At 34.7% G+C, this 21,815-nt stretch overlaps 1 protein-coding gene and 1 pseudogene across 1 annotated transcript; one reads left to right on the forward strand and one right to left on the reverse strand.

Annotated features, from left to right (window-relative positions):
- Window positions 1–501: 501 nt before the first annotated feature.
- LOC114040993 lies at window positions 502–1,444 on the forward strand (annotated as a pseudogene).
- A 3,113-nt stretch (window positions 1,445–4,557) lies between these two features.
- LOC114040994 (olfactory receptor 4P4-like) lies at window positions 4,558–7,457 on the reverse strand. Its single transcript, XM_027859213.1, has 2 exons — window positions 7,411–7,457; window positions 4,558–5,518 (listed from the first exon to the last, which is right to left on the reverse strand). Exons 1-2 carry the CDS (start codon window positions 7,455–7,457, stop codon window positions 4,558–4,560), a joined length of 1,008 nt encoding a protein of 335 aa, XP_027715014.1.
- Between the last annotated feature and the right edge of the window lie 14,358 nt (window positions 7,458–21,815).

The raw sequence follows: 21,815 nt of genomic DNA on the forward strand, positions 1-21,815 counted from the left end.
GGACAGGCATAATAATAGGAAAAAAGTAATTCATTTCCTTGAGCATAAACCCTTTTTCTCCTTCAATATATATATAATATGTATATATATATATATTATGTCTATATGTACACACATAGCTGAATGTATGCATTAATACATACATGCATACATGCACTGCTATATATATGTAGTTGTGTATATTATGTATGTGGGTGAATTTTCTTCTACCTGATAGCACGTCAAAAAGTTGAAGACAGCATGACATGCCTAAGTTCTCTTCTCCAGAGTAAGCACCTGCTATTAAGGCTATTCATCTCCTATTATGATCTCAAAGTGTGTCATCAATTTAGTTCCACATCTCTGGACATTGCTCATATAACATTTTTAATTAAAATCATGAAAATATGCAGACCTCTAATGAATAAAAGACATTTTACATGAATTTGTCTGCATTAAAATAATATTTCTCCTAATTTCAGATATAGAACTAAATCCTGAATATAAAGAACCAAAAGCAAAATGAGGCCTAAAAGCAATGTCACAGAATCCATCCTCCTTGGACTTTCCTATGACCAAAACATCCAGATATTTTGTTTTCTCTTCTTCTTATTCTGTTATATCAGTCTTCTCATAGGAAACCTTGTCATCCTCATCTTTATTTGTTGCAGTCATCTTTTCTACCAACCAATGTAGTATTTCCTCAGTCACTTGTCTTCTATGGATATCTACTATACATCCAGTGTTATGCCAAAACTAATTGGGGATCTTTTAACTGAGAGAAAAACCATCTCCTATGATTATTGTATGTTCTAAGTCTTCCGTGTGCTCTTCTTTGGCAGTATTGAGGTCTTCATCCTGACTGCAATGGCCTTTGACTGCTATGTTGCCATCTGTAAACCTCTCCACTACATGGTTACCATGAGCAGAAAGAAATGCAACCTTCTTGTTTTAGTGGCTTGGGCTGGTGGGGCCATTCATTCCTTTCCCCAAATGTCCATGACTGAAGTTACCCTTCTGTGGCCCCAATGAAATTGATCACTATTTCTGTGACATTTTCCCCTTACTGAAAATTGCCTGCACAGATACCTACAGCACTGGTCTGCTTGTTGTCATCAATTGAGGGATAATTGTCTTGGTAATCTTTGTGATTTTGTTTGTTTCTTATGCCATTATACTATGGACCCTATGCACACATTCAGCTGAAGGGCAGCAGAAAGCTCTCTCCACCTGTGGATCTCATTTCACAGTCGTTGTCTTGTTTTTTATGCCCACAATTTTTTCCTACCTTTGATCTCCCACCACTAATACAAAGGAAAAAGTGTTTTCTCTATTTTATGCCATCATTGCTCCAGTGTTCAACCCCTTAATCTATACTTTGAGAAATACCGAGATGAAAAATGCCTCGAGAAAGGAGTGGTGTCAAAATATCTGGGGGAAAGGAAATCTAAATGTGTTGCATTAATTTGTCTCTTGTGATATTTCATGAAAGGAAAAAGGGGTTGGTTATTGGAATGTGATTTTCAGATTAAAGGTTTCTACAATAGGCCTCACTTGTACACATATCAATATTGGAGTATAGGCAGGGTGATAGCCATGACTGTAGTGATGAAAAAAAAGGCAAATACATTATTTAGTGAGGGAAGTTAATTGTGAATATCATGCTTTTATTCTGTCCATAGTTTTTGTTTCTCTCCCAAGTCATGTGTTTTTTTAAAATATTTATTATGTCCCAATTTTCTTGTTCATAATATAAGGCTTAGCGTATTACCTTCTATAAGATATATTAGTTTACTTTCATTAGAATACTAATACAAAGATAAGCTTTATAACACTGCATCATTAGATTGTAAACTCATTGAAAGCAGGAATTATTTTCTGTCTCTTTTTCTATCCCCAGAGTTTACTACAATGCCGGCACATAGAGAATTCTTAATAAATGTTTACTGATTGTTTGTTATTGATTGAAACCATTTTGTGCATTCACACTTTTGCTTTGTAACAGTGTACTTAAAATGAAATCTAACATAAAACAAAAACAAAAACAAAATAAGGGACCACTATACTAAAAGAATTTGCAGAACTTATGCTGCTAATTTCACTGGAATGCCTATTAACATGAAGAAGTTAATTTTAAGTAAAATTTTATCTATGAAACTCTTTTCATTATTGACATTTTTCATTTTTGATACTTTTGGTTTTCTTCTTTCTTTTTTTAATCAAATTATCCAGTGGTTTATCTTTTTCATAAAATCAGCTACAAGTTTTATTTATTAGTTTTTTTAATATGATTTCAATTAATGGGATTGAGGTAAAAAGTGATGGGTACAACATTATGATAAAATAAGTTTCTTTAGTTTAATAAATTATATTTAATAAATTTTCATGTTAATTAAGAGCTAGTTGCATGATTAATGAGAGGTTGATAATTTAGTAACTAATAATGCAATACCAGAATATGCCTAATTCCCATAGAATTAATTCCCTTAGAATTTGTGATGAGAATAAATAAGGCAAATTAAGCAACAGCAGTGGAAATTAGAGTTATCAGCCCACATAATTTACTTATAAGAAGAGTTGATTCCTAATCCCTGTTATATCTATAACCTAAAGGAGTACAGCAGTTAAAAAAACATTAAAAGAGCTTATTAATTTAATAAAAATAATAATTAGCTGATATACAAAAACTGAATAATTTTTAGGTTAGACCATTTTTATCTGGAAAATTTTTTTATTTAGGAGTTGGTTCCATTGGAACCCCATTGACCCCCACCATTCATATTCTCTTCCTGACATTTTTTACAGTGTTTGGATATTTACCAGTATTCCTGGATTTTTATTTCCTTTCCTGACATAACTTCTTCTCACTCCTTTACTACTTATATCTCTCATTCCCACTACTTGTCCCTATATTTTTCAATTTCATATTCACACCATCATAGAAATCATTCTATATCAACATTTCTACCAAGTCTCCACTGATGTTTCATAAATCTATATCATTAGTCCTTGTCTCTCATTGAATTTTTTCTTTTTGTTTCTGTGAGTGGTTTTCCGAATTTACTTTATTAAAAATAATAATAACCCAACATTCAGAAGACATTTTTTCCTCCCTGCTTAAACTCTTCCCTCTTCTCAATTATTTTTCATGTTACCACCATAAAACTCTGAAGCACTACTAATTGGAAACATTGGCACAATTTTTGGGGGGATTTTCCTGGTGTGTGTGTGTGTGTGTGTATAAAAACACTTTGGTCAAATCATTTCTATTCTCTGCCACAAGTTTCTCCATCTGTAAAATAATTATGACAATGATAATTATAGTGGTTATGAGGATGGTGATGATGAAAATGATTGGATCCATGATTTTACTGACATAGAGAACTCCAAAATGAGGATAGTCCCTGTAACACTTCAGCTTGGCATCTTCTTTGTACACATAATCTTAGAGAATTCTTGGAGCCCTCACAGATGAAATGACTTATCTGGGATAATGCAGAAATTATGATTCAGTGGTGGCACATGAACCCAGGTCTCCCAGGTTCATGGTCATCCATTTCACCAATCTTTATATCATGAAAGCTTACATTTTGTTTATTTATTATATTAAAGTGCATTGAGTACTCATGTTATATTCCCTCATGTAATCTTCATAGCAACTCTCTTAAGTAGCTACCACTATTTATATTTCATTTCTCAGATTCTGTTAGATGTAAATGCTAAATCACAGTTGATATGGAATTCAAAGCAGACATACATAGCCATAGTTGACATAGGTGATATGATTTGTTTCCTTACAATAAAAGCTGTCATTTATGTATCACTTCAAAGTTTTCAAAGCTCCTTACATAATCTTATTTCAGCATTAATAAAACTGTGAGACAGATTTTCCAAGCACTATTGCCCATATTTTACAGATAAGGAAATTGAGCCTTAGAGGGGCAAAGTGATTTTGCCATGGCCCCACAACTCAGAATCATCAGACAAAATTGTATTCTCATCTTCCTGACTCCAAGAACAATCATTTATCTATTATCATGTGCTGTTTCTAAGCTTACCAAATCTAGGGGATAGTTGTTTTTTAATAATATCATAGCACTCCCTATACACATTAAGACATGTGCTGTTTCCATGTACATGGATTTTATTACACAAGAGAAAATAACAAAAACAAACTGGTATTAAAAGAAGACAAAGTTGTTATTATTCCTGGATGAAGAGTGGCACTGTATGTCTCTATGACTTTACTCAATATCTGAAACTTTTTGGACCAAAATATCCTTCCTTGGCTGCCATTCCCCTACTCATGTTGTCACCAGTATTGATATGTTAACTTCTTGAATAAAAGGGAAAATTGGGGTGGGGTGACATTTACATATTTATTTCTGAACACATATAGTAAGAAATAAATAAATTGTTTTCTCTTCAGTAATTGATTGTTTCATTTATCATCAACTAGAAAGGATTAGGCTTTCCAAAATAGCATTTAGTCTTCACAGTTCAATGAAAAGTGCTCAGATCTTCACCAGGTTCCAATGTGTGGGTATGTTGGGGCAGGAGAGAGAGACAAATTGAAATTCATATGTTTAAATTGAATAATAAATCTATTTTTCTGGACCATACCTTCTGCATAGCATTTTTCATCTCTGCATTTCTCAATGTATAAATGAGAGGATTCAACATAGGTGCAATTACTGTATAAAATATGGAAAATTCCTTGTCATTATTGCCAGTGCTGGGTGGAGGGACATAAGTGGAGATACAGGGCACAAAGAAAAGGACCACAACCATGATGTGGGAACCACAAGTAGAGAGAGCTTTTCTCCTACCTTCTGATGAATAGGTTTGAAGGTTATATAATATGGCAATATAAGATGAGATCAATACCAGAAAGGTAACCAAGGCTACCATCCCAGTATTTGCAATGACTAAGCAATTAACGATACTTCTGTCCATGCAAACCAGTTGCAGGAGGGGTTTCACATCACATATGTAGTGATCAATCTGGTTAGGGCCACAGAAAGGTAAACTAAGAATCATGAATAGTTGGGCAATGGAATGCCAAAAGGCCACCACCCAAGCAAGCAGAATAAATAAGTTACATCTTTTCCGGTTCACAATTATGAGGTAGTGTAATGGTTTACAAATAGCAATGTATCGATCAAACGCCATGGACACCAAGATGAACATCTCAACACCACCCAGTAAATGAGCACTGAAGAGCTGAGTCATGCAGCTGTTGTAGGAGATGGTTTTACTTTTGGCAAGTAAGTCCCTGATCAACCTGGGTATGATGGTGGATGTATAACCCAAATCCATAAGAGACAAGTGACAGAGAAAATAGCACATGGGTTGTTGAATCAGATAACTATAGGAAATGGTAATGAAGATGACAAAGTTTCCCAAAAGGATTGCTAAATAGCATAGCAAGAAGAATATAAAACTTAATATCTTCATTTCCTTGTTCATGAACAATCCCAAGAAAACAAATTCAGTGACATTGGTCTGCATTTTGATGCATTTGGAGTGGGTGATGAGTCTGCATAAAAAAAATCATATGAAATCATACAGAATATCATAATTACCTTTACATTTCCTTGGAAATATAAAACCAACTCAATGTTATTTTGGAAAAACAAAACCTAGTCATAATACTTTTAGATCAAGGCCTCCAGATTGTTTTAAATGCAGGTATGTTTTCTACATTTAAATGAATTTTTCATTATCTTTTCATAATTTAAATTAATTTTTGTCTACTTCTTCAAACACTCAAGATAGCATTCAATGGCACAGCTAGCTTAAAAGACTACAAAACTGGGTAACAACTCAGCAAAAATGAACACTTTCCTTAGTGTCACTGATTATGCAAGGTGAATCAAATAATAATTGAACTTAATACAGCTATTGGGTAAGGAAAACACAAGACATTTATGATATAGGTATTTCAACTTACAAATGAAACAGAATTAAATACAACTATTATTTAGTGAAAATGTAGGTTACAAAAAATAATATGACTAAATATGACAAATTTCCAAAAGAAAATTCACTAATGACCAATTAACAGAGTCAAATATAGTATTAAAGTCTTTAAAAATTGGAGTGAAATTTCCTAAGTAAGAGAAAGCAAGCAAGACCACAAAGCACAGCAAAGCAAGAACAGGCTAGAAATTAAATAGGCAAAAGAAGATTATAAGAAACAATGTAAAAGGATCTCTAAGAATGTTTTTAATATTAATTCCTTTTCTGAAAGGAGGTCATAGACTGATGAATCAATGGAAACAATTTAATGATTATAATGGGGCCAAGGTGTGAATAATTTTGGCAAGCTTCTGGGCAACTGGTACTGGGCAGATGTGTGATCAAACTGGAGTTATGACAAAGAGAGAATTAAAGAGAGTAGCATGTTTTTATTTTTTTCCATCTTTCAGTCTATTTACAACTTTTGTCTCTGTTCATGCTTTTCTCCTTGTATTTCCTGGATCTTTTTCTCCATTTTCTGCTTCTCCTCACCTCTGACCTCCAAATGATTCATAATTCTCTCTCTCTCTCTCTCTCTCTCTCTCTCTCTCTCTCTCTCTCTGTCTCCATCTTCTTCTTCTTCTTCTTCTTCTTTTTCAGTCTTACTCTTTCTCCCTTCCTTCCTTCTCACCACAGCACAATGTCTAGTGTGACTTTGGACACAGAAAAGAATGTTTCTAAATTTCAGTTTTCTCATTTACCAAAGTGTTAATAATAGCTTCTTGGCCCATCTCAACCTTTATGAGGTTCACATAAAATAGTATAAGAGAAATGACTTTAGTAAATACAATAAAATTCAGTATTATAATTTTTATCACTCTACAGAAATATTATAAACCTGATAGCCAACCATCCCCAAATGATGTAGAAAAGAACAAACTTTTGCATAAATGGAACAAAAATAGGTCACATTTTCTTAATACATCAAGCTTTACAATCAAACACTGTCCTCCTAACTTCCTGTTGAGGTAGTCATTGTAACCCTACTCACTCCTCAGCTAAAGACCTTTGTCCTCCATCCTAGGAATGAAATCTGATAAGTTTCTGGAGAAAGTTGGCACAACTGGGAAGATAAGTGACTTTTAAGAGGGTAATGATAGTACTAATAGTGGAAATTGATGCTGGTTTGTAACAAGGTGGTTGATTCCTAGGTAGTGTGTGTGTTTGTGTTTGTGTGTGTGCATGTGTATGTGTATGTGTATTTATATGTTTCCTTAGTCTATTTAGCTCCTCACCATTTTAGGAATGAAAATATGTGTTAAAAAAATGTGACTCAAGGTTCATTCAGCATCAGCAGCTTAACACATCACATAAAGGATTAAAGGACCAGATAAATACAGAGATATGGTATATGTGTAAATGTGGGGGGAAAATTCTTAAATTTGTCTCATATCAAAGTCAGATACATACCTGAGTGGTGTTTCCTCATAAAAAACCAAGCCTGGTACTGGAATCATGCATTACTGCTAGGGCAAACAATGTTGGCAAATACAGATTACTGAATTATCTCAAAAGTAAGTGTGATGCATATACATTTCATCCCAAAGTTCTTCAACTAGAAGGAGGTGGCCTTTTACATAATGAATATCATTCTGTATGCATTGTTATTTCTCCCTGGTTTGGAATCCAAAGAACAAGCCATCCATCAGGCCATCAAAGACATCATGTTGGCTATATATGGTTACATACATTAAGCATTTCAATTAAATAATTCTCTAGGGAAATCTTACTGAACACTCTCTGAAATTAATGGCTTGTGAGTGACTAAGGGAGGAACTCCCAGAGACATGTCAAAGATGCCAAAGGAAAACTTTATTATAGTTAGAAGCTACATTTTGGTGCCTAGGGAGGTCACTTAAAAAAAAAAAAAACTTTCCAGATGTGGCCAAGGTTCTTTCATCAGAACCTATGTAATTAGCCCTACTTTTGTCATTGAATTACCCTTTGAATCCTACTCCCTTTCCTTCCCACTCCCAATAGCTTATGAGAATTTCAGAAATTCTAACGTATATTCCACTTATCCTGAGGATAATTTCTTTTAGATGATGGACATTATGGAAAGAGTGCTTATAGAATATGTACAACACTGTACCTAATTTTTGAGTTCACCTCAATAATACTGTTTATTCATATGGAGACACAATCTAGGAATTTAGAGGCAATCATAGTTTTACCTCTCACAAATCTGACTTGGATTCTTGCTAGCCAAGACAAATAGGTCACTGCTTAGATTAGCCATGAGGGCTTTATCATAACACTCCATTTCCTTTCTTTGTCTTCATCTTCCTAAATCTCTGTGACCTTTGACACAGTTGAACACTTTTCTTCTCTAACATTTTCCCTGCTTGGTTTCTATGGCAATATTCTATTCTCTTTCTCCTTTGCTTTCTCATACTACCATATTTTTCTGTCTTTATGAAATCAGCTCATCTTCCTCGCCCTGACACCTTAAAATCAGTTTCCCAAGGCTTCCCTCTTATTTCACCATCCTTTATACTATCTTCCTGCCGATATCATTTTCTGAATTAAGTGCAAATGTCATTTCATTGCAGATGAGCTCTACAACTATCTATCTACTAAACATCAAGTGTAAATTTTTAATTGGCTATAGAACATTCTCTATTGTTTATATAGCTGGCAAATCTGATCAAAACTGTCCAAAATTCATTTTATCTTTCCTCCCAAATTTACCCCGAATTAAAAAAAAATCAATCAATTGCACCATTTTTATTCCAGGTATCCATAATTGAAAGAAGATTAATTATAATTTCTTCACTTCCTTTTTTTAATCATTCAACCTCTGAAATATCTCTCATATTCATTCACTCTTATTTCCACATTGGCTACAGAAGAATGGTCCTCTTTACTTTTAAATAAACTGACACCAAATAGAACTGGTGATTATTTATTTGTAATATCATTTGAGATCTGTTCATTTGAAACTACCTCATTTCCCAATTTTGTCTTCCAGGATTTCCTTTGAGATTCCTGACGTTGACTTTAAGCAATGCCTTTTGTTATTGTTTTGTTTGAATATAAATCAATGTATGGTAGTTTGATCTGTATGTCACTGGATAAGTATATGCAGATAACTTTACAGTGTGTATAGATGACTGGAACAGCCTCTGGAAAAGCCATCTTATTTGCAATATAATCCTATTTTGCCCCTGAAAAAAATCTTACATATAATTTACAAAGTAATCTTCTTTGAAGAAAACTCTTTTCATGTCACCCCATCTGCATTTCAATGGATACTGACCTGATGAATTCTACCTTTCAAGCCTTGTATCACCTTTTCAGAAAAGGAGTCCATTTTTCAGGCAAACTAGACTACTGATAATTCATACATTTCCCTCCTCTCATTATTCCTTATTTTTATAATGTCCTTCCCCATCATCTTTTCCTATGAAATTTTTTCCTACCTTCAAGGACCTTTTCAAATATCATGTTTACAATGAAGTCTTTCTTGATGATGCAATCAGAAATTGTGTTTCTGTCCTCACTTCTTATATTACAAATTTAAACTTTATTATCATGTCATTTCATAGTCTATCGTGAAATGTAGCTATTTTAAATTTAGTGACTATTTCTATTCTTCTTTGGTGAGGGAACAATATGGTCAGGGAACTCTGCACAATAGAAGTTATTTCTTATCAGCCACAATTGATTTAATCAAAGAAAATTAGAGGGAAGTAAAAGACATAATAAGAGGTCAAATTCCTAAAAGAAGTGCAAACAATTTTTTTTTTCTTTTAAAGCTTTGGGATATGAATGAGTGTACATAAAACTTCTGGAATTGGATGGCACCTATCTAGCCAAGGAAGAACCGCTGCCCTGGTGACCTTTTCAAAACATGAGTGCACAGTCTTTCTTTAAAAAAATTACACAGAGCATATCTACACATGTGTAATCTCTATCAAATCACTTGCCTTCTCAATGAGGGAGGGTCAGAGGGAAGGAGAAAACTTGGAATTCAAAATTTAAAAAAAATTTAAAATGTTTTTGTAAGTAATTGGAAAAAATAAAATATTTCCAAACAAAAAAAAATGCAGATAATAGTAAATAATTGGAAAAAATATTAATGACTCCTGACTAGGTCTTGTTGTAATTGTAATCTCAGTAAGATTCTTGCTAGCCTCGACAAAATGCTCTTGGACATTGCTACCTAAATTAATTAACTTATACAGTGACATACAGATCAAACTACCATATGTTGATCTGTAATCAAACAAAACAATAACAAAAGTCATTGGTTCAGGTCAAAGTCAAGCATCTCAAAAAAATCATGGAAAACAAATTTGGAAAATGAGGCAATTTCAAATTAACAGATCTCAAATTATATTACAAACAAATAATCACCAAATCTCTTTGGCTTTGCTTTAAAAAGAAAATTAGGGCAACTAGGTGGCATAGTGGATAGAGCTCTGGCCTTGCAGTCAGAAGGACTTGAGTTCAAGTCCAGTCTCTGACATATGACACTTATTAGCTGTGTAACCCTGGGCAAGTCACTTAACCCAGATTGCCTCACTAAAAAAAAAAAAAAAGTTGATTAAAGAAATAGATTAGGTGCAAAATATACAGAAACATATGAACTGAGTATTATAATATTTGATAAAATCAAAGTCTCCAATTGCTGTAGTAGATGCTAACTCTTCCACAAAAATTGCTGGGAAAAAGAAGTCTAATAGAGGTTTGGATTAATAGTTGATTATAAATTGTTAGTATTTTATGTAGTGCTTACTATTGAGAGAAATTATTATTATGCCATTATATTAATAACTAATTGTTAATATATAATCTAGGCTTTTCTCCTGTTTCTTCATTAAGGCCCAGCTGTGGTTTAAGTCAGTCTGTGAAGCACATTACTAATTGATGAGAGTACTGCTAGTGCTCAATAAACATGCTCTTCAATGTTGGGCAGGATCCCAGTCAACTAGGAGTATAAGCAGAATCCAGTCAGGGTAATACCTCAGCCTGGTGAAAGGAGCCTTGTCCTGGTACCCCTCTATTAAAGTTTAGGTTGACCCAGCTTATGAAGGAGAAAACCAATGAAAGAAGTCAGGATGGAGATGGACAGCACTGTGCAGATTTCTTGAGGCTCCTAAGTCTCATGATCAAGCCATGTTCTCAGCAGGAGGAGCTGAAGTCTTCTAGCCCCCTTCTTAATTAAAGGTCCATAAATAAGGGTTGATTTTCACTTGTTAGGGACATCCCCTTTTACAAAATTATTTAAGGCTCTTAAGGTCTCCATGAGGGGTGGGGAAAATCTTTGGTTTGTTTATCATCGATTTTTTGATTGCTGTCTAGCTTAATAAAAATTGATTATTAATTATTCAGAAACTCTGTCTCTTAGGGGGTTTTATTCATCTTATTATGTGCTGAGAACTGTGCTAAACACTTTAAAATATTATTTCATTTGAGCCTTACAACAAGTCCATGATGTAGGTACTATTTTTATTCCCCTTTTATGGAAGAGGAAACTGAGGCAAACACAAATTAAGTGACTTGCCCAGAGTTAAATAGTATCTGAGTTTAGATTTGAATTCAGGTTTTAATGACTTCAGGAATCGTACTCTGTAAACACACACACATATACATGCATATATATGTGTATGTGTATATATGTATGTACCTATAGATACAGATAAATATTTGTATGTATATGTGCATGTATGTGTATGTTGTATGTCTATGGATATATATGCATACCAACATGCATGTATAGATCTCTATAGGTAGAGATGTATGTATAGATAACTATATATAGTTAAAGATATTGATGTCTGTATGTGTGTATATGTATATATAGGTACATATGCATGTGTATGTGTATATATGTATATATCTATTATGTATTACCCACAGACCTATACACACAATAGCATCTACTTCATACCTATATCTCTCATATACATGTATATATACAGATGTGTATGCATATACATGTGTACGTATAAATATACACACACATGTGTGACATCACACAATAAGCAAATTGACTGAATAAGGAAAGCAATACCTTTCAAAATAATGGATGAAGGAAGAGATTATGACTATTTAAAGGAAATGGAGAATCAGAAAAGATAAATTAGGCAATTTTGATTTTGAGTAAACTAATAAAATAACCTACTACAGTCCTACAGAACTATTGAGGAAATATATTTCAACAAGCATGTTTCTTGACAGAGTGGTGATAGACTGAAGGGTCAGAATGAGACATATTTTGGGGCATGGTCAAAGTGCATTTGCTTTGCTTTGTTATGCATAACTGCAAAAGGGCTCTTCCATTCCCTCCCTATATCCCTTCCTTCCTTCCTTCCTTCCTTCCTTCCTTCCTTCCTTCCTTCCTTCCTTCCTTCCTTCCTTCCTTCCTTCCTTCCTTCCTTCCTTCCTTCCTTTCTTCCTTCCTTCCTTCCTTTCTTCCTTCCTTCTCTTTCTCCTCTACTTCCTCTCTACTCTTCTTACACCTTAATTCTGGTGATTTTTTTTTTATCTGGTGATCTTGACCTCTTTGCAGTTCCTCAAAGAAGAAACTTCATACCTCAACTACGGGCAATTTCTCTGACTGTCCCTCATGCCTGAAGTGCTCTCCCTCTTTCTCTTTTCCTCTTAACTTTTTTGTATTCCTTCCAATCCCAACTAAAATCCCTTCTCCTACATGAAGCCTTTCCCAATCCCTTTTCTTAATTATTTCTTATTTATCCTGTGCCGAGCTTATTTTTACATATTTGGATATTTGTTTGTTTGTTGTCTCCTCCATTAGGTTGTGAGTTACTTGAGGATAGGGACTATCTTTTGCCTCTTTTTGTATCCTCAGTGCTTATTAGAGTACTTAGAATAGCTTAGGAATTTAAAAAAAATGTTTATTGACAACAACTATTTCTTCTTTTCTAAGGCTACTTTTTTCTTGGATTTATAAGAAGCAATTTATGACCCATTTATTCCTCTCCACCCTTGACTCTGTAAAAACAAAACGTTTGTTTCTCTTGTATATTCAAAAACATATTACATAGACAAGGGCTTGGCCTGAGATCAGTTAACAGCATTCTATGAAGCCTTTCTGGTTGCCCAAAGGGATATTCCTGAGGCTATCCATTTTCTCTTGGTACCTAACTGTATCAGATGTTGGCAGCCACTGACTTGTGCTAAGGACTTCCAAATGTCAGTGTATGCTTTTCAAGGGATCTGTTCATAGATTTTAGAGAGAAAGAATAGGATTGAGACAAACCACCAGTTGTACTACCTTGCTTAATGAAGAGGAATTAAAAAGCTAGAGAGATGTGAAGATAGGGTGAGCTAACTAGCATGAAAGGCAAACTGGTGATTTCACAGGATTACCTCAGTTTGGCCATGTCCCTAGGCATTACTGATCTTTGCACAGAGAAGCATTTTAGATGTGGCAGAATGAGTTGTATGATAGAAAACAGATTGTCATTCTCTTTCAGCCCCAAACAATTCATTGAATAGGCATTTAACAAGTGCCTATTATGTGCAAGTACTATGTAGGCATTCCAGGAGGCAATCTATTTCACTCACCTGGATACCTGTTTTTCATTGAGGACTACTTGGGTTTTTTTAGTATAATGAAATTTTATAACCTGTTGAGATAGCCTACCATGGAAAACCCTGATTCTCTGCATCCTATTTCACATGGTTGGGAGTTTCTTTCATTGATTGGCTGTAAAACTAGATCAAGCTGTATCTTTAAAACTGGGGGGGGGGCTGGGACAGTCATACTCTTTCCTGTTTCAGCATTTCAGAAATCCCAGCATGATCACCATGACCTCAGTGAAATATTGATTTGAGAAGGGGGGCTCTTCCTTCTCCTGCTCTCACTTTTTCCCTGTGGCCCTGAGAAATGGGTATAGGGTATTCCTTTTACTCTGCTTTATTTGCCCTTCCCATATTCTAGATTCAGGGAGGAATTTCCACTGGGTCTGCGAGTTTTAGCCATGATGACATGCAAACCAGGATTTTAGGCAGGATGCTGAATTGAGCCAGCCTATCAGGAAAGATTTGAGAAGCCAGGGTGCCTGGCAGTTGAGCCCAATAGGGAGATTGGATTTGAAACTAGTATTGTGTTATATAACAACTGAAATAATCTATGAGCCTAATCTCCTTCACCTCCCCAGATAATGAAGTCATAAAGAGATATGTTTATATATTTACCATTATATCTCTTTATAAAAGCAATTCAATTTCTAATGTTCAAGCAGAACTGGGGTACATTTGACCAGACTGATACTTTACTGAAAACAAACAAGAAGGCTGAAGCCAAGGACTACAGAATGTGTAGATAGCTAAAATCCCATGAAGGATTCAGGAGAACCCTAGGAGAGTCATGAAATGTAACATTTCTCGGCACTCTGGAGCCTGGGTAGTCAGTGTTATTAAAGTTATATTTATTCCTGAAAGTTTTGTGATGCAAATACTTATTTCTTAACTAGGTGGATGTAAAAGAAAAAAATCACACATTGAAGTTCATCTGTTTTATTTGAATAACAAAGCCAATTTTCTGGACCACACCATTCTCATGACATTTTTCATTTCTGCGTTTCTCACTGTGTAGATGAGAGAGTTTAACACTGGTGCAATCACAGTGTAAAATACTGAGAACTTTTTGTCATTATTTAAGAAACTGGGAGGTGGGATATAGGTGGAGATAACAGGTACAAAGAATAGAACAATGACCATGAGATGGGAAGCACTGATGGAGAGGGCTTTCCATGGAGTGTCTGATGAATGGTTCCTAAGATTATATAATATGATGATGTAAGATGCCACCAAGACCAGAAAGGTTGCCAAGGCAACCATTCCAGTGTTGACAATGACTAAAATACTAGCAACATGTGCAGGCAAGCTTTAAGAGGGGTTTTGAGTCACAGATGTAGTGATATATTTGATTAGGGCCACAGAAAGGCAACCTCAGGATCATGAGTAGCTGGGCAATAGAGGCCAAAATGCCACCACCCAGGCAAGCAGGATCAGCATGTTACATCTCTACCTGTTGACAATTATCATGTAGTGTAAGTGTTTACAGACAGCAACATAGCGATCAAAGGCCATGGACACCAGGATGAAGATCTCAACACCTTCCAGAAAATGAAGAGTAGAGTTGAGTCATTCAACAATTACAGGAGACAGTGGAAGTGAAGCATGGATCCATGAAGGACAAATGACAAAGAAAGTAGCACATGGGCTGCTGCATCAGATGGCTGCATGTGATGGTGATGAAGATAATGAAATTCCCTAGGAAGATTGCTAAATAACAGATCAGAAAAATGACAAAACATATAGTCTTCATTTCTTTCTTCATGAGAAGTCCCAAGAGTATAAGTTCAGTGACATTATTATGATTTTCCATGTATTGAGAGTAGGAAATACCTGTCTAGAAGTTTAATTATCCTGAAAATATACAGGGCATGATAAAGCTTAGCATCAAATGAATACTTCTTTGTAAAGGTAAAGTCCAATTCCACATTATTACTACAACTCACACTGTATTCTTAAATCAGATCTTGTTTTTCAAACATTTTAAAATGAGAGGATCAAAGATAGTATTATCCACCCCATGGAATATTTTCTAAAATTCATTATCCAGTTCTTTACAAAATGATTAATGCGAAAATATGTTTAATAGGAATGTATATGTAGAAGCCATGCAGGATTGCATGCTGTCTTGGGGACGGAGGGGGGGAAAGGAAGGGGAGAAAAAAATTTAAACTCAAAAGCTTATGGAAGTGATTGTGGAAAACTAAAAGAAATTGAAAGTAAAAATAAAAAAAAAACTACATTTGAAAAGATTAAAAAAAAACAAAAACAAAACAAAATAAAGTAAAATTCATTGTCCATCCAACAATTCCTTCTTTGCCAAAGAAATACACCCTTATCTTTACTTTCACAAATATAACATTAATTTAAAAGAGATGGCAGTATTTTCAGAATATACTGACTGTATTTTGACATCAGTTGGGTCCTTGCCATACAAAGTTGATCACAACATAATTAAATTTAATATATTTGACTTAAAAAAAGTGATCAATAAAGAAGACATATAGATATTCTTTTTTAAGCCAATGAACATCTATACAAATCTGTTCTTTTTATATGGAAAAAAATTAAAAATCTAGACATTAAGTACTAATGTGAATATTTTATAATTACTCAAGAAATCAAGGATAAATATATAAGGTATCATCATAAACAAATATGAAAAGCAATAGATTTGTAGGCCCTTTCCCACTCCACATACCTAAGTCATTCATTAGAGTAAATCAAATTAAATTAAATCATTCCTGGCTTATAAAGTATCAATCAATAGTCAAGTGAAGAGACTAGAGGAAAGACACACAGACACAGACACACACAAAGCCACACACACACATATGCACACACACACACACAAACACAAGGTATACCAAATTACATGCTGACTAGAAATCAAGTGTATAAAAATAGATTTTCTAGAAATACTTTACAAAGTTCTCCAAAACCAGTCACGAGAATGTCTTTCCATTCCATAAAGGGCAGCCTAGGCAGAAGATAAACCTAATTATGGTCCAAGAGATGGACCACATGCTATCTTGCATGTATCTCAAAGCTGATTCCTTTCTACACTCACCCCAAGCATTAAATGTCTGGTAGGTCCGGGACATTGAAGTTTCTCCATACATTTCCTGGAGTCATCAACTACTAGGAAAGCAAATACCACCCAACAGACTTTATTCCATCTGTCAACAATATTTAGGAGGTTTCTGTCATTTCATTGAAAACAAATCTGCCTCTTTGCAACTTACATCCATGACTTCTCACTCCACCCAGTAGGACTGAGAGTAATTTTCCCCCAAGTAATTCCTTCATATAACTGAAAAAAGGTTTTGATATCTTCTTTCTTCACGGTTAAGCATATCCATTGATTTCAATGGATGTTCTTATGGCATGATATTGATGTTTCCCACCATACTGATTGTCCTCTTCTGGACATTATATATCTTATCAGTATCATTTTTCAAATGTAAAACCAGAACTTAGTGCAATATTCCAGATGCTAAAATACACATGGGTCCATGCAGGCAAGTTTTAAGAGAAGTTTTGAGTCATACATATAATGGACTATTTGATCAGGGCCACAGAAAGGTAACCTCAAGATCATTAGTAGGTGGACAGAATACCATAATGTCACCACCCAGCCACGCAACATCAGTCTGTTATATCACTGTCTATTGACAATCATCATTGAGTGTGAGGGTTTGCAGATGACAACATGCCAATCAATGACCGTGGACACCAGGATCACTAATTTAATACCTCCCAGTAAGTGAGGAGTAAAGAGATGAGTCATACCTCAGTCAGACTAAGGCAAGACTAGGGAATTGTTCCTAAGATCTCTGCCTCCTTCAGAGGGGGAACCCAGATACAGTTTTTACTAACTCTTAAGCACTTTGCCATCTTCAAAACAGTGCTTAATATTTCATACTTTATATATGGTAGGAATTTAATAAATATATGTGGAGATATTGTTGAAGTATTTGCTGTGCGACGAGTTCTGTGACTGTACTAAGTGAGGTACAGTAGTTATAAAGCTTACTTATAGAGCTAACAGAGCTGATTTATCATCTTAATATATTATTAAGTCAAAGTTAATTGAGGATCCCTTTCCCATTTGGAGGACATGATCAGGTTATAGATAAGAGAAAATAAATCTATGAACATCTGCTGTCATTTGGAATGAATGCCTAACATAGCTTCTGTTCAATTTCTATTCAGAATTTTAATCCTCTTTCAACTGTCCTGATAAAATTCAATTGGAATCTAGTGGAATGTTGCTTAGGCTACCTTTCAGTGAATAGTGTGTGTCCTGGTCTTTGGGATCTGGTAGATTGGAGGTAGACAGAAAAGTGCATTCCTGAATGTTCAAAAATGGAATACAGGAAAAACAACTAAAGGATTTCCTTTACACATTTCCCAGCTGTATATCTCATATCTCTGTAATAGATCTGACAATGATCTATTACAGATAGTAAGCATCAAGTGATAAATTTTCTGAGGCCAGATTTGAACTCATGTCCTCCTGACTCCAGAGCCAGTGCTCCATCCACTTTGTGACCTAGCTGCCAGCACCTTTTCTTTAAATAATGCTCTTAGAGGCATTAGCTTCCTAGAATACTGAGAATTTGAGTGAGTTGCCAATATTTAGAGGAACATAATGTTTCATATGTAAGACCTTGGTACATATAAAAATATCAACAACTATTCATCTATTTGCTTAATTTCCCATCTATAAAAATGTGATTGAGAGTAATTTACACATTGAATAACAACATCTTTCATACTTTCATTCATAGGGAATAGACAAGTTCACATTTATTATACCACAGTCATTCTCTTTTGCAATCATAGAGGTGACTGAAAAGTAGAAAATGTCAAACTACTTCAAAAAATAAAACTAACCAAATCAACAGGCATTTGTTAAGTCCCTAGTATATCACCAGTCAACTGTTGTAGCTTTTGATGTGGTACAGCAAGCTTCTAACTTACTGTACTCTCAGTAGCATCTCTTATGTATCCATCCAAAGTATATAAAGTTTCTTGATATATAAAACGTCCAAGATACCCCCTGATAGTTAATATTAAGTAAGGCATAAAATAAGGAGACATATGCTCACCAGTTCTGGTCACCATTGTCTTCAGGAACAATCAGAAAAGAAGCCAAGTTGAAGGGGGGATTCCCTTTAGCTGCTGAGGCCCTACTCATTTTTTTTTGTGAATGATATTATATTCCTTGCATCAAATGCCATAACACCATAGAACTTTCTGGGTAAGGTACATCACAAACTTTAAAAATTGATGTAACCATATAGACAGAATGAGAAATAAACAAAGAAGCAAACACACAAACAAACAAAAAAGCAGCTAGATGAAGGATGTCTATCATTTAGATTATGACATGAATGGAAAAGAATTTCCTGGGTAATGTAAACATCTTCCCATATACTTATCTTTCACTGTACTTAGGTCAGTCTTTATTGTAAACACAAATACACATATACACAGGAAAAGGCTGGGTTACCTTTTGGAAATTCAATGCTTTTAAATTTCCTCCAACTTCTGCAAACAGGGGTCTATCTTATTAATATAATTTTCAAAATGCAGCTTGCAGTTGGCTTTATTACCCCGTTAGACAGAAGTTTCATCTCTGTAATCCAAAAGGGAAAAGAAAAAAAATATTTTTGTATACAATATAGCATTAAATTAAGGACAGTCATTGAAAATATTATCTAGAGCCACATGGAATGGTAGTTGGCATGTAGTGTAACACTCCACCCCCATTTTCTGATAAATAGTGATGGTAAAAAAAAAGACCTATTTAATATCACATAGCTAAAAATAAACAGAATCAGAATCAAAACCTTGGTGTAGTCATTAAGCATCCCTTCACAAGACATTTGGATTTAATAGTAAGAGGAAACAATTCAATATGCCTAAGGCCACAGGTTGGGAATGGGTGAGTGGGTAAAATGAGGATGTTTGAATTTCTAGGACTGACTCTGTACAGAATAGAAAGATAGACAGAGACCTAGACAGAAGGAAAGTGACAGTCACAAAGACAGAGACAAAGAAAAAGTGACGGTGACAGAGTGACAAAGACAGGGAGAAACAGAGATAGACAGGTAGAGAATCAGACAGAGACAGACCAAAACAGAGATGGCAAGAGAAAGAGACATCCAATGAAGGAAACTGAAGACATATGAGTGAACAAATAAAACTTTCCTAAAAGCCAAAGCATCTTATTAAACAAATCAATTAAATTTGAGCCAATTAACTTCTTCTACCCTCTTGAGGGGAAATATAGTATAATGGAAAGTGTGAAGACTAAGTTATAACTCACAAAGACTTGAATACCACCTGTCATAATTACTATTTGTAATTTTGTACTATTTTTGTACTATTATTATAATTTGTACTATTGAAAAACCACTTTGACTATCTCTGACTTCATTTCCTCATCCATAAAATTGAAATAATAAACCTGTATCCATTATCTCACTGGGTGGGTAGAAGCAGCAAAGAACATAATCTATGTAAATGGATTTGAAAACCTTAAAAATGCTTTTCCAAATATCAGGAATTATTAATCCTTCAGTGCTCAACTTAGTTGCCACCTCCTCCTTGGAGCCATAGCATCAAACCTTATGTTCTACTTACTTGGCTATATCTTGTATTTCTTTACATACCCCTAGGCCTCTAGTAGAATGTAGGCTTAGTGATTCCTTAAGTGTCAGAGCTGAAGGGAACATTAGAAGAAATCTATTCTAACTTGTGTCTGGAAAAAGGATCCCTCCTAAAATGTACCTAGGAATTCCTTCAGAATTTCTTTAAAGATTCCCCTTCTTCTCAAGGCAACTCATTTTCCTTTTCAATAGCTCTTAAACTTTGGTAATTTGTCCTTATATTGGGAATGTATTTGTTTGCAACATCCATCCCCAAATCCTCCATCTATGCTATGATTTAGAGCTAAATAAAAGAAGTGCACTACTTCTTCCACAAGAAGCTGACAATTACTTGAAGGCAACTCTCAGTTCATCACTTCCCCAGGAGAAATATCATAAGTTATTTAAATTACTTTTTAGGTAACACAATAGAGAAGCCATCATCTCTCTTGGTCGCCCTATTTGGGACATTCTGTGACCAATCAGGGTCCATGTGAAACCTAGGATAGAGCACAATACTCTGAATAGGGTATAAATAAGACAGAGTATGATGAGATTGTTCCTTCCATAGTCCTAGATACAGGGTGGGTAACCTGTGGCCTTGAGGCCACATATGGCCATCTAGGTCTTCAAGCGTGGCTCTTTGACTGAATCCAAGCCTCACAGAACTTTAACAAATGGATTTATTCTGTAAAACTTGGACTCAGTCGAAAGGCTGCACTTGTGGACCTAGAGGGTCACACATGGCCTCCAGGCTGCAGGTTCCCCACCCCTGTAGAGACTATGCTTCCCTTAAATAAGTGTGAGAATACTTAACTTTTTTTGTCATATCATGTTATTGATTTATATTTAATTTTCAGTTTGCTGACTTATCCTTTCCCCATTTTTCTGCAAAGTAAAAATCTATATAACCATTTTGTGTTGGTTAAGTACATTCATTTGAAAATAAATAATAACCACAACATAAAAGGTGAGGAACTGATTTAAATAAAAATAGTATGGTCCAGTGTTATAAATCACATTTACATTTTGTTGTTGTTAGGTTGAATCTATGATTTCATTACTGTAGGGAATTCACAGTGAGGATGACTCCTTTTCAATACATATGGATAACTGCACTAGATATTGTTTAGAATTTGCCAAGTTCTTGAAAGCTTCAATGAATTGCCCAGGTCTACACTATGTGTCAGCATTGGGGCTTGACCCTATGTCTTCTTTGCTCTGAGGTCCCACCTCTCCTCGCTTCCCAACATTGTCTTTCATCTTGTATGCAGTAGGTACTCAATGCAATATGTGCTTGTATGCAGTAAGTACCTAATATGTGGGTGTCTATACTAAAAATTGGATAAAAAAAGATAACTTATGAAGTCAGAAACTAAAAAGAAAAGAGTGATTTATTCCCCAAAGATATTTGTGATAATTATAAAAATTTAAGCAACTTTATTCTCAAACTTGAAGTCATAATTTTGTTATCATCTCTATATAACAGGATCATAATTGAATTCAATCAAAGATGCAGACATCACATCTCAGTTTGAAACAATATTGGTGTATAATCTCTACTTTAGATTGAAATATTCCACTTTTATAAGGCATTTGACTTTT

Source organism: Vombatus ursinus, unplaced genomic scaffold (genome assembly GCF_900497805.2).
Source record: "Vombatus ursinus unplaced genomic scaffold, bare-nosed wombat genome assembly UNPS02014163.1, whole genome shotgun sequence".
Lineage (NCBI taxonomy): Eukaryota > Metazoa > Chordata > Mammalia > Diprotodontia > Vombatidae > Vombatus > Vombatus ursinus.